Below are 14,038 nucleotides of genomic sequence, written 5' to 3' on the forward strand. Positions count from 1 at the left end.
ATAATGATTAGAAAAGTGCATATGATAAGCATCTCAGACTGCAGGCATGTAGCATACACCTATAGCAATGTCATTTCTTACTATTCACCCAAATGTGTATATGAAGGCAGTTAATCCTTCATAAGATAAGTTCTTTTTCCTGTCTTCTTAATTATCCCAAATACACTTTCCTGGAAGTAAGTCTTGCTGAATGCAGTGGGCTCGCATCTGAGTAACCGTGCACTGTATTTCTTTATTAGAAGTATTGTGCTCTAATCAAAGCAGGAAAAAGAAGAGCCTTTGAGCAAGCAAAAAAAGCTGTCAGTGGATGGAGGAGGCAGAGAGAACCGAAAGTGTGTCATCCAGTGTGTTCCTTTGAAAAGAAGCCTTGAACTTTATAAGTGAAAGCTGCAGCTTTCTCTCATTCTCTTTGGCTTCTCAGAAGGCAAGGCTTCCTTCCTCTCTCTGTGCGGCAGGGGTGAGGATGTGATATATGACTAAATTAGGGGTCCGATTTACATTACTTAGACTTTGAGGAAAAACTGAATTTGAACCATTATAATAATAAGTAGGAAGCCATGTGAGATATGGGTGGATGAGTCTGCATGGACAAAAACTGCCTTTCAGAAGGTTTATATTTCAAGTGTCCAAAAATGGGATACATGGGGTATTCATTCACTATACACCGCATATGATGTTAATGCTAAAGTGTGATGCTTTGGAACTAATATGGAAAATCAGTATAGCACTTTAAATACATTTGATTATATCAGCCTCAGATTTCAACTTGACTCAGTCTCTTCCTCTCTCACTAAACTTTCAGGGAAGCTGCTACTAAAACTGTGGTGAGGAGATAGAATATCCCCAGTATGTCAGAGATTATGTTCTTATTCATTTTATTTATATTTATTTGGGTTTTCAAAATTAACACATACTGCCCTTAATTTAAAAAAAACCAATTGGATATTGGGTCTTTGCAGTGGGCATAGAGATTGCAATGGTTGGCGGACACGGTGTGAGCTAAGAAGAATTATGCCTGGAAGCTTCAGAAGGAATCATGAGCTTGGAGGAAATGAAAATCAATCAGTCGTATGAAAAAGTGGACGTAGAAATAAAATAGGGGATTTGTGTGAGAGGGGGGCTTTGAGAGCCAGATATGTGGCCGTGTTTTATTTAAACAGTAATAGTAATAATAAATCAGTTTTATATCCTGCCTGTCTCCCAAGGACTCTGGGCAACCTACAATCATTAAAATATTTAAAAACAAAGTACAATAAAAACACACAGATACTTATAAACAGCAAAGCTGAAAAAATTTGGAAAGAAAATAAACCCAGAAGAGAATCATAATTAAAGGGGGAGGGGGGGAAGGTGGCATCAATCATCTTCTCCAAAGGCCTATAATGGGGTTAGAAGTGCAAAAAATAGTATACGGTGTATTTGTTGTCTTGCTTCTGATTCAAGGGGGGGAGAGAGAGAGAGGCAGTTTTTTTGTCTGGAATAATACTAGACTATATTTGTAAATATTATCTAAGCCAGCTGCTGTGGTGCCAGTCTATGCTGATTGCCCAACATGTAAGGTCTAGAAGTAGAAAAGGCCACTTGTCTCTGTTACAGAGTCATAGAATTGGAAGGGCCATTAATGCGAACACCCCACCCACCCACCCGCTTCTCAGTTCAGTGAGTCAAAACCTCCCAGATAAGAAGACTCTGGCTTCTCTTGCTTGAACATAACCAATGAAGGGAAACCCACCGTGGAATTTATTTGCCTCTAACTTGAAATCATCGGTCCATATCTTACACTTTGGAGGGAGAGCAGATAGATCTTGAACATTCACAATATCTTGGCCATCTTTTGAGATATCTAAACAGTGGTCCCCAACTTTTCTGGCACCAGGGACCAGTTTCATGGAAGACAATTTTTCCACGGACTGGAGGGGGGATAGTTTTGTGCGCAACCTACATCCTGTGCATGTGCAGATGAAGCTTTGCTCACTCGCCTGTCACTTGCGCGGCCCGATTCCTATCCGGCCATTGACCAGTACCGGTCCACTAAAGAGTATGTTCATAGTCCCTCAATCTTTTCTTGAGAAGAAAAGCCCTTTCCAAATCCTTCATAGGAGAGTCTCTGGTGTTTCCTTGTGTATTCATTGTCTCCTATCCACCACCACCCCCGTTCTCTTCCGTAGCCTTCCGTCCTTTTCCCCCCATGTGTGTGATGTATTCATCAGGTCCTCTTCTAACCCAGCTATCTAGTCACACACACACCCTTTTATGTCCTGTTTCGATTGTCGCAACCTGCACTGCATAGGATGCTGGTATGTTGCCTGCAATCGGCAGCGACCATCCAGGAAGTTGGTAGGAGCGACGAGATCAACAGCGATCCATCCGACACCCCAGGCGAGTCCTTCTGAATGTGTCGAGCTCCGGATTGGGTGGCATGCCCGATTGGACCTCTGGAGCCTGACATAGAGTTTCTAATCCATTGGTAATCTTCATTCTCTGAAATGGTTACTCTTCCTAAAATGTTTGCTCAAAACTGGTCCCAGTATTTGAGGTGGGGGCATGTCTTCCATGGGTGATTGCCTCATTGGAATAAATTCTAACCACAGGGCAGGAAGTACTGTTGACATTAGAACACAAGCTGGTTCTTTCTACGTTTTAATGGAGGCTTATTTTGGTCCAGAAGTTTGTGTGGCTGTGTACTGATTTGGCAAAATGGATGTAAGGAAAGGCCACTGAATTGCTGGCTCATCCTCTTCTCCGCTGTGAACGTGAACATTTCTTGTGGACCTGTGGCTTAATTATTTCAAACGAATTTGAATTAGGCTTTTCTGTACATAACATTCAGTGAAAAATTTTGTGTACAAGGTTAATCTATAGTTTAGCGTTATGTGCACAAATGGCCTTAAGCAAACTGTAGTGCTGGAACATGCTGCCCCTTCTTTTTCCATGCAACTGCGAGGAGGAAATTGTGATTTGTGATTAAGACTAAGCTACAAAATATTTATATTATTCCCATATTATCTAATGAAGTCAGATTCAAATGTAGCATATAGTTAATTGATTTTAAAAAGCTGGAATTTACTTTCAACAACAGTTCTCAGACTACAAAAAATGCAGGAAGTCCTCAACTTACAGCAGCACTTCGTTGAGTGACCACTCAAAGTTACAACAGCACTGAAAAAAGTGACTTATGATTGTTTTTCACACTTGACCATTGCAGCATCCCCATGATCATGTGATCAGCATTCAGATGCTTGGCAGGTGGTTCATATTTATGATGGGTGCAATGTTTTGGGATCATGTGATCACCTTTTGCAGCCTTCTGACAAATAGTCAATGATGAAGCCAGATTAATTTAACAACCATGTTGCTAACTTTATAACTGCAGTGATTCACTTAACAACTGTGGCAAGAAAGGTCGTAAAATAGGGCAAAACTCAATTAGCAATAGAAATTCTGGGCTCAGTTGTTGTAAATTGAGGATTATTTGTAAAACAGGAAATGCTGAAAGAAAATGGGGTTATGGTTTACTTCTCAATCTATATAGAAAGAAGGAAAAATACCTGGTTCTGCAGATTTTGCCTGTAAATGAGTCCTAGTTTATCGTAGAAACAGCTAATAAATGGGATTACACATAACTTCTTAGAGTAGTAATAGGGGTTTGTTGAAATACTGTACTAGACTGATTTGCATTTAATGTTAATCCATTAATTACACATACATCACAAATGACTTGGTGTTATGTGTATACCTCGCTAACAAGGCTATATAGGAAGAATATACATTATGCTAACATTTTTATAATCTGGATAGATGTCTTTTTATGTAAGGTTAGTAAAACTTTTAAGCAATGTGTCATTTTAGCGTTTTTAATTTAATGGATTTAGTAGAGCATTTTCTCTTGGCTAATAGATTGCCACTTTCTCTTTAATTATATTCATCTTAATTTTGCTTGTGAACTCGCTTATTCATGTTTATTTTCTGCTTCTTTCATTGGGGAAAATTTATCTTCTTCACATGTTTTTTCTTATATTAGAATAGACAAAACAGCTTGTTTGAAGAATTGATCACATGAAAATTCTCTTAATTGATCAAGTCTCCATGACAGAAAGGAAACATAGTTCTTCATGCAGAAATGTTTGGAATAATATGTTTAAAGTGAAGGAGATCTTATTCTCTCATAAAAGAAACATTCTATTTTGAAGGTGAAACCTTCAGCAGCATTTGTATGCACGATATAAAAATGTAAATTACCTTTTGGCAGATATCCTTATAAAAACTGCAGACACCAGGCATAATCTTATGTTCTTAGTTAGAGAAGAACACCTAAATTTGATTCACTATGATGGAATGGAGCACAATACTTTAACTTTAGAAGAATTTAGAGGATTTTTAAAAACAATGGACTCAAAATTTAATCTTGAAATAGTCTGCTGCCATGAATAAACTGGTTTAAAATAAGCTGTAGAAAACAAGTATTATTGGGCAAAACTGATGCTGATTTCAATATAGATTTAAAAATGACAAATTATAAGAATGATTTGGAAAAAATGGCACACTGGTTATGCAGATAACATTGGCTGATGTCTTAATAATTAAAAGGGATATGTCAACTCGCAAAGCTTTCCTGACCAGCTCCCTAGTTGCCATAGACAAGATGAGAATTGCGCCTCGCAGCTGCACCAAGGAATTCACACCTCAGTCAAAACAAGATACAGCCTAGCTGGCAGAAGTCAAGGCCATCTCCAGGAAAACACACAAAGGCTGGAGAGAGTGACTTTTACGACCTGTGAAATTGCTTCATTGGGGAATGTGACTGGTGACACACTCTGGAGGGAGGGAGAAACTGGGTCAGAAGCAAGGCACGAACTGGGTGAGGTCAGAGCTGCCTTCACCTAGGTCATGCCGACATGGCGCTCCTAATAAAAGACTGGATTTTTCTTGCTAAATAGCTTGAGATTCCTAATTTTATTAGGGCATTGGTAGAAACCCTGACAAGATATACATATAAATAACCAGAAGAATGATTTGGATATAATTTTGTTATATAAGATTTACAGAAGAACTTGTTAAAGTTTCAAAATATATTTAAGAAGAGAGAAAGAGAAAATGAAAAGAAATCAAGTTCTGGGGTATAATTCAAAGGGATTAAAGATCCGAATCAAAAGGAAGGAATATAAAGTTGGTTTATTTAATCAAGGTTAAAATATGCATGTTGTTGTTTCTGGGGACCTTTAATGGATTTGTATTGACCTGCACCAAACCACCTGCCTTTAAAGATTTGGAAAAAGGGGTTTTGCCATAGTTTGGAGCAAATGATAAACACTTGTATTAAAATAAAAGAAATATAAAGTTGGTTTATTTGGTTACATTTAAAATACATGCATTATTCTCTGATAATTTTTAATTTTTTTTATTAAGGCTGAATTAGAGACTATAATAATTTGTTTATACATAAGAGATGAGATATGGGACAAAGATATTTTGTATTGTTAAGGAAGGGGGAAGAATTTTTTAAATAAATTTCTTTTCTTTTTCTTTACTATAGTCTAATTTTTTCTTTTCTATTTTGCTTTGTATTCTCTTTTCTGCACTTTCTATTCTTCATTCCTTTTTGTACTATTTTAGTTTGTATTGATCTTTTATCTTTGTAACTGCAAACTTTAATAAAATTATTATTTTAAAAAACGAAGCTGTTCTTTCCACAGGAGGGAGCGTGTCTTCTAAGATGATGTATACCAGGGATTTCAAACTCGATTTCATTGACGGCCGCATCAGGGTTGTGTTTGACCTGAGGGTGGGGGACGGGATGTGGCTAGCTCCATGTCATTTGTGTCAGGGGTGCCTGTGGTAACCCAAGCGTTCTGCCAGTGAAAATGGGCTCCCAAGCTCTATTTCCGGCTGCGACAGCCTCCTGAAACCCTCTGCCAGCGAAAATGGAGCTTGCCAGGGCTACACCCAGCCCTCCTGAGCTCCATTTTGCTGGCAGAGGCACCATGGCCCGGTCCTTCACTGTTTCCAGGGCAGCCCTGTGGGCTCGATCTAAGTAGCCTGCAGTCAGGATTCGGCCTGTGGGCCTTGAGTTTGACACCCCTGATGTATACCGTTTACAATTTGTGTCTAATCCAAGGGCTTCTAAAATATAAACAAAGTTTCAGTTACTCAGGTATTGGAGATACCTTTTGGGTTAATTACCGGTAACTCAGCTTTAATTGATTAACTAATTTTCTCCACGTAGTCAAAAAGGTTTGGCTTTGTTTGGCTTTTCCTTCTGGGTTCTTTCTCATTACCATTTTGCTGTTATCAGTTAAGAACAGAGTGTTGCACAAACATCTTTTTTTTCCCCTTCCAATTTTTGATTTATTGTTATAAATCCTTTAAATTGAAAGCAAAGATTATTTTGCATCTGCTCTACACTTATTAGGGCTGGTATAGTTCATAGATTATTCAGGAAAAGTGCTTTCAGAGCCCCTCAAGCACGAGGAGTCTGGCACTTTATTGTTATTGAGGTGTTTTTCAAGCTTCCCAACAAACTGGGGGGAAAGTTGCAGCTGTTCTAAGAATTTGACTCAGTAAAGATAATACGATTCTTAGGGTTTGGCATCCAAAGTCTTTTTTCTGAATTATTTTTGAAGTAGACACAGACTTATTACTTAGCAATGCACCACATTAAGATGTAAGTTACATATGTAAAAAAAAAAGCCAGGTAGCATTATGTTTATAATATGGCCTGACTTTTTTTTAATATAAATGTGTTTGTTGCAGAGATCAGCAGATGAGTCAAGTCCAGAAGATGGGGAAGGTGAGGAAGCTCATTCTACTTGTCTAAAGAATCCAGAAAAATCTCTGAATACAAGTTGATACATTTCCCCCCTGCCTGGCTGTTTATTTGTATAAATGCATTTGTTTTGCACAGGAATTCCAGTAACTGGTTTCCATGTTTTAAGAGTTTTGACCTCCCATGTCAAAACAGACTCCATAATCTAATGCAAAGTACATTTTAAAAGCACTGTTGAACTGTGAGCAAAGGCCAGCAGTAGTTTTCTAGCATTGGTTTGCTTAACAGTGAATAGTTTTCATACCAATAGTGTTTTCTTGTATTGGACTAGTCATGTACTATTTAGAGCAGGGGTCTCCAGTGTTGGCATTTTGTGGACTTCAATTCCCAGAATTCTTCAGCCAAACATGCTAATGGGAATTCTGGGAGTTTTGGCAACAGGTCTTAAAGTTGCCAAGTCTGGAGGAACCTGACTTAGAGAAAGAACATCTCTGAATAGAGAAATTCTGTTTAGTCTTCATGGATAGTTGACTTCAGTAAAACCAATTAATAGCAATTGCCATAATTGCACACTGATATAAAAAAGGGATGTAACAATGCTGACATTAGAAGGAAGTTAAAGACAGGGTTCCACTGTGGATAAATAGCTATGAAGTGGCGTTGTCTTTGAAAACATGATCAGTCAGTGAGAATTATCTGTTGCAGGTCTATTTAGGCAAGTTGCATTTGAGTGGGTAAGAATCCATCAGAAGTACCTGCTAGGGCTATATTTCTACTTCTTCTGTTTACTGACTTTCCCTACAGAATCTGACCGAGAAGATGGGGGTTACTGTCCTCCTGTAAAGCGGGAAAGAACGTCTTCATTAACACATTTTCCTTCTTCACAACCAGGTAAAGAAAAAATAATTCCCAGATCTGCCTCTTTTCCCTCCCATTCCTGTTGTTCAGCTTTGCCTGAGAAAGGAATGCATGTTTAAAGAGTGCCTTGAGGAAAATTAGAGGTAATAGGGGCACAACCATTACGTATATTGTACGTTTAAATTTCACTTCATAATTACATAAACCTGAATTAGAATTGAATCAGTGGCCTTTTACAGGAAGTCTTTATTTAGACACATTACTCAGAAAAGTGCTGTATAGAAATAATCAGGATGCTTGGCATTATTCTAATAATATTGGTTGGTTCTGGTTAGTTTTAACTCCACATGTTTTTATTTATTTTATTTCTTATTAGAGTTTTATCCCACCTCTATTACTTTTACCAATAGCAATAACATTTATATACCACCCTGTAGTGCTTTATAGTACCCTCTGGGCAGTTTGTAATGTCAACATATTGCCCCCAACAATCAGAGTCCTCATTTTAACAACTTTGGAAGGATGGAAGGCTGAATCAATCTCCAGCCTCATCAGGATCGAACTCCAACACTGCGTTCTAACCACTGTGCCACCAGGGCTCCTTTTATAAGACACCCAAGGCAAACAATTTGCATAATACTCCTTATTTTCTCCTCTTTTTCTTAACAACAGCAACAACAACCTTGTGGGTTGGATTGAGAGAGAATGACTGTCCCAAATTCACCCAGCAGGGTTTCATGCCTTAGGCAGAACTAGAACTCACAGTCTCCTGGTTTCTAAGCCAGCACCTTAACCACTACAACAGTCTAGCTCTCTTTACGTCATCATTACTTTTTGGTTCCTTTTGATTTTGGGGTCTTTTTCCTTTTGAAAAAATAATAACATTGGGAAAAATATTATGAATCTTGGCCATTGCCTCTCGCATTGTACAGCTTGTGTAATCTTATTTTTTTTTTATTTTGCACTACAGAGGAAAAGAGTTCTGGATTCAGATTGAAGCCACCCACTCTAATTCACGGCCAGGCACCAAGTGCAGGTAAGCGATGGCTTTGCGTGAAATGGAGGGAAAACAAAGACATGAGATATTTGAGAATTTTTTTGCTGATTTTTTTCTCATTACCAATGTGAACAGTGCTAAGGGTGAAAGAAATAAAAGCCTGCTTTCATTTTCAGGAGTCCCAAGTCAAAAACCGAAGGAACAACAGCGAAGTGTCTTGCGCCCAGCAGTATTGCAAGCTCCCCAGCCAAAAGCGTTTTCACAAACAGGCAAGTTAGTCTCTGTAATTGCTGCATTCGGCATGATTAAGCTGGCAAGACCTTTTGAAGGAGTAAGTGCCATAAGTCAGAGATCTTCAAACTTGGCAACTTTAAGACTTACGGACTTCAATGCCCAGAATTCTCCAGCCAGCATAGCTTAAATGTTTATAAGAGTCTACGATATTTTCAAATTCTATTGACTGTTTTGGTTGATTTACTAAAATGAATTGGATATCTTAGTAACTGGATAATAGTATTTTAGAGGGTAAAAATGAATTTGCACAAATTATGATTCAAACATGGAAGATGAAGTATGTAGCATAGCATATACTACCTTTGACACCCATGCAGATATATATGAACAATGTGGAAGAATAAGGGATTATACAGAATATTATAGATACAATATCTACAGATTTTTATTAAAAATAAGGTATTAGGATCTGGAAGGGTTATATTTGTTTTATAAATATATTTCATTTTTTATCCTGCCTTTATTATTTTTTATAAATAAGTCAAGACTATGAACACACTGCTTCCTCCTAGTTTTCCCTCAACAACAACCCTGTGAGGTGGGTTGGGCTGAAAGAGTGACAGGCCTAAGGTCACTCAGTCCACTTTCATGCCTAAGGGTGGACTAGAACTCACCTGGTCCCTTGCCTGATGCCTTAACCCCAGACCAAACGGACTCTTTAACAAGCCTTCTGTCAATGCACAGGATATGTGGAAAATTGAGTTTAATCTATAATAAGACTGGAAGGCAAACTAGTCTTTTGGATGCAGGTAATAGAAAAGATCTCTCAAAATCACAGCAAGCTAGTTATTTTACAAGATGAAATAATTTGTCTCTGTATAGAACAGCTTGCTTTTCAGTCCACGAAACAGCCTGCAAAGTGACTCACAAAACTACAATAATCTCAGTTTCTAAGTATCCAGTTGTAAATTGCCTCCAGGCAGAATATCGTGTCTTTATCTAAAGTTCTATGTGTGTACCTGTGAGCATGTGTGTGTGTGTGGAGGGGTGTATGTCAAGTCACAGATGATTGAAAAGAATACAAAGAAAGTCTGGGTTATGGAATCATATGCAAGGCTGCTAGAACCATGTGATCCAGTACTGAGGAAATGTTGGGTGCGTTATTTTATATTTCTGTTTTTGAAAAAGGGAAGCATTTGATCTTCTCAAAGGGTACATGTCGAAGTATGTAACAGAAGCTGGAGCTGAGGAACAGACCTAAGTTTTCCTCATTTCCTCATTTTTGAGGACTGAGAAAGGTATCACTTCTTTGGGGCTGGAAATGTTATCAAGTCTTAGAACTTTGGGAAAAAAAATCAGTGGGGAGTGAATCCTTTGCAAAAGCTTTTCAGGTAATCTTGGCATAGGATTGCGTAGGTTTTTTATTATTATTATTCATCTGACTGATCCAATAAGGGAAAGAATGCTAGAATAGAAAGTTCCACTGCAAATTCATCTTACTGAGCTCTGCTCACTTATTACGTTTAACAGGGTTAAGTACTAACTGGTCCAGATAACCTTGGCTTCCGATTGTTAGATTTACTGCTGGTTCAAAAAATAAAGATGCTGCAGCCTTTACATCTTCCATCTTGTTTCTTGCCACAGTTCCAAGCAGTGGAACCAATGGTGTAAGTATCCCTCCAGATCCTCTGGCTGCTACATTTGAACCCACAACTAATACCGTACCGAAAAGTCCCGGTTCAGAAGAAATGGTGAGTCTCTGTTGACGGCATTTGGGAAATAGATGGAATCTGGGAAGGAGGTTGTGGGAGGGGAAGTCTCTTGCCCTTTTTACTTCAGCACAGGGGGGTTTGTGTATGTTTGGGGGACATCTGGTAGAGCCTTTTTCAAGGCTACGGCTTCGTGGACATTTTGTCTTTGCTCCTACCCATGAAATATGAAAATGGCATTTTCTCTCCACTGATTATCCCAGACCCCAGATTCCTTTGCTCTTCTGGCACAGTGGATTCCAGATAAACCAGTGGCTTGAATGTTTGACCTGTGAAGTCTGGCTTCGAGTCCATGCTGAGCCATGAGACTCTTAAGTGTGACCCTGGAACAGTCATGTACACTCAGCATAGCCCAAATTGTTTTAATGGGTTGAGGGGTGGCGGGGGGGTTAAGAGGAAGAAAAATTACATTTCTACTTCTTCTTCACTGGTTTCCTTTTCTCGTGGTTATGTTCTCCTTCCCTTCCCCCTTTCTCTCTTGCTTAGGAGAACCCATGTCAGAAAAATACACCCAACAATGCTTCACACACTGAAAAATGTGACAAAGAGCAGAACACACAGCAATCCTTTGTGTTTGGGCAAAACCTAAGAGACAGAGTGAAGGTATTATTCCAGTTTGGGTCCAGGTACTGCTGGTAAACATTAAGGGGGCCAATCGCTGAGTGGCAATGCTCCTGATGGCTTAGTTGTATATTCTTGGGTGGATCATGAGGGGAAAGGAATCTTGCTCTGGTTCAGGCTCCAGAGAGCTGTTGCCATTCATAGCCAAACAGTGTGCTCGATAAGGGATGTGCCGTTCTGTTTGATTTCTTTCGATTGCCCTCCTCAGGTTAATCATGCACACACGTTCCTGGAGGGGGCAATGACGGTTTGAAAAATGGTGCACGATCTACAGGTAGTCCTCGACTTACACCAGTTCACTTACTGAGCGTTCAAAGTTACAACGGCACTCAAAAAAAGTCACTTAGGACCGTTTTTCACACCTCCAACCGTTGCAGCATCCCCGTGGTCACATGATCAAAATTCAGACACTGGAGAACTGACTGACTTTTGTGACCGTTGCCGTGTCCAGGGGTCATGTGATTCCCCTCTTGCGACGTTCTGACGAGCAGAGTCAGTAGGAAAACCAGATTCACTTAACAACTGCAGTGATTCACTTAACAGCTGTGGCAAGAAAGTTCGTAAAATGGAGCAAAATTCACTTAACAAATGTTTCGCTTTGCAACCAAAATTTGGGGCCAAATTATGGCCGTAAGCTGAGGATTACCTGTATTCTCATTCTGTAAATTTGCATTCAATGAACTATCCTCATTCTGTACATTTCTGCCAATCAGAAATTGAGGAATGCTTTCCATAGGTCCTTATTAGACATTCAAGGGCTATTATTAGAACACCCGCATGAAGCAAAATTTAGCTTAGGCTTAGTCTACTTGTGACCCTAACCTCATTAAAGAGAGGTGGAACTTAATGATCTTGGGGAATGAACCTCTGACATTGACTCCTGCATAACGCAGGTTTGGGGCCACTCTTGAAGTATTTCTGCACCTCTGAGGGATAGAAATGGATCATATGCAACATTCATAGAATGTTGAGTTGATATTAAGATTATATATATATATCAGTGATGGCTAACCTTTTCCAGACGGAGTGCCCAAAGCATGCGCGTGCCTGAACCCCCAAAATGCAATGCGCGCACTACCCCTGCGCATGCGCACATGGCCTGACATGTGCCCTGCTCCCTCGCGCATGCATGCCCCCCCCAGCACGTGCTTCTGCTGCATGCGCAGCAGAGACCCGACAACCAGCTGGCCGGCGGGAGCCCTGCGCGCATGCACAGTGGAGCTGAACTAGGGCAATGGCTCGCATGCCCACAGAAAAGGCATGCCATAGGTTCGCCATCACGGATATATATTGTATCACTTACATGACTTGCTTTCTTCCTACACAACTCCAGGCTCTGTTTTGAGCACCAGGTTTAATTGAGGTGTTCTTCTTTTTCTGTTCAGGAGCTTTATTCTAAAACAGTCTTTCTGCATTCCAGCTATTTCATAAATCCGTGTCTGTGAGAGAGACATCAGAATGGAAGGTGGGGTGGGCAGTAAACCTCTCTTCCCCCCCCCCTCTCTCTCTCTTTCTCTCTGCATACCTGAAGAGAGTTGTTTGCAGACTGGTGGAGCCTATGCAGAATTTCCATCTCTAGAGCTCTGGAAACTCCTGTTCAAGGCTGTTGGGAGCCTTTTAGAGTAGCTGGAACCCCTTCAGAGCATCTTCCAATCAGAGGATCCAGTACTACTCTAAGATGGACCAATTAGCTAACTAATCCAAAGCAATTTCCTGTATTTTATATACACTTGTGCTTTGTGTTGTTCTCTGGACCTTACCCAATCTCAGTGCCACCCATCTTATCCCAGCTAGGAGATGAAGGGGATGAATCAGCTGATGTGCAAAACACCTGGCTCCCAAGCTCTGAGATGCCTTCTGCTACAAACTACTTCCTGCAGTATATCAGCTCCAGGTGGGGGAGAATGTCAGCAACTTCCTCGCTTTCACTGCTTTTTCCACTGCTCCTTTCTTCAAGCAAGGTGGCAGAGCGGGACGGCGGGTGTTAAAGAGGCAGGGTTGGCTTTCCTTCCGCCAAATTGAAAAGAGCGTTTCTCTTCTTCCAGCATAGAAAACTCGACACACAGCGCCGATGCTTCCAGCAACAAATTTGTATTTGGGCAGAATATGAGCGAACGAGTGCTGGTAAGCGCTGTCCAGCTTTGGAGGGTTTTTATGGGTTTAGGTGTATCTTGCTCTGGTCAATGAAGCTGCACTAAGTCTGTATGGCTACAGTTTGCTCATTCCCGATTTATGTTTTTGTAAACCTATAATGATGCTGTGCAGCTACAGCAACATATATAATACTTCTCCTGCCTGTTATCTTTTCCAAACCCATATATTACATTCAGAATGAGGGTGACAGGCCAAGATCATTTTCCAGTCGAGTAGGGATTTGAGCCAATATATTTTTTTTTTAATAGTAACTGCTGGTACTTTGTGATAAGACTTCTGGTGGGGCTGTTTTTTGCTCTCTGATTACAAAGAACCCAGGATGAGATACTATTGTCTCTTGGGGTCAGGCTGCAATCTAACGGCAGGATGGAATTAGCACTCTCACCCATAGGGGCACACGTGCCAGTAGCAGCCTGTAGGTGTTAATTCGTCACTTGCACAGATATTAGGTAGAGAATAGTAGGATAAGTATCGAAGCAAAGACTACCCTGTAAATCAGTGAACAGCTGTTCTTCACATTTAGCCCTGCTTCATCTTTGTGTCAGGAGTTTGGGTAGCAAAAGTTTCAGCTTCACAAATAGCTCATCATCATCCCTGTGCCCACCAAAATCAACTCTCAGTTGGCCATCAGCCAACCCTGAG

General features: G+C 40.1%; 1 protein-coding gene and 1 long non-coding RNA gene across 5 annotated transcripts in view; one reads left to right on the forward strand and one right to left on the reverse strand.

Moving 5' to 3' along the window:
- The window catches only part of LOC148128415 (uncharacterized), a 101,066-nt gene extending 88,308 nt beyond the window's left edge, over window positions 1-12,758 (reverse strand). Inside the window, exon 1 of the long non-coding RNA XR_015741338.1 lies at window positions 12,726-12,758. This is a non-coding gene — a long non-coding RNA (uncharacterized LOC148128415). The remainder of the gene's footprint in view (window positions 1-12,725) is intronic.
- Window positions 1-14,038, forward strand: part of RANBP3 (RAN binding protein 3) — a 38,218-nt gene that overhangs the window by 12,160 nt on the left and 12,020 nt on the right. For 2 of the 4 annotated variants that reach the window (XM_087922859.1, XM_087922860.1), the window contains exons 4-11: window positions 6,751-6,786; window positions 7,554-7,654; window positions 8,592-8,657; window positions 8,795-8,887; window positions 10,497-10,603; window positions 11,108-11,224; window positions 13,033-13,136; window positions 13,288-13,366. In XM_087922859.1, the coding sequence (XP_087778985.1) occupies window positions 6,751-6,786; window positions 7,554-7,654; window positions 8,592-8,657; window positions 8,795-8,887; window positions 10,497-10,603; window positions 11,108-11,224; window positions 13,033-13,136; window positions 13,288-13,366 (703 nt within the window). Of the gene's footprint in view, window positions 1-6,750; window positions 6,788-7,553; window positions 7,655-8,591; window positions 8,658-8,794; window positions 8,888-10,496; window positions 10,604-11,107; window positions 11,225-13,032; window positions 13,137-13,287; window positions 13,367-14,038 lie in introns of all 4 variants that reach the window. The other 2 variants (XM_026698866.2, XM_026698869.2) reach the window with 1 other exon arrangement.

The sequence above is a fragment of the Pseudonaja textilis genome, chromosome 1 (genome assembly GCF_049901715.1).
Source record: "Pseudonaja textilis isolate UNSWEBS1 chromosome 1, rPseTex1.2, whole genome shotgun sequence".
Classification (NCBI taxonomy): Eukaryota; Metazoa; Chordata; class Lepidosauria; order Squamata; family Elapidae; genus Pseudonaja; species Pseudonaja textilis.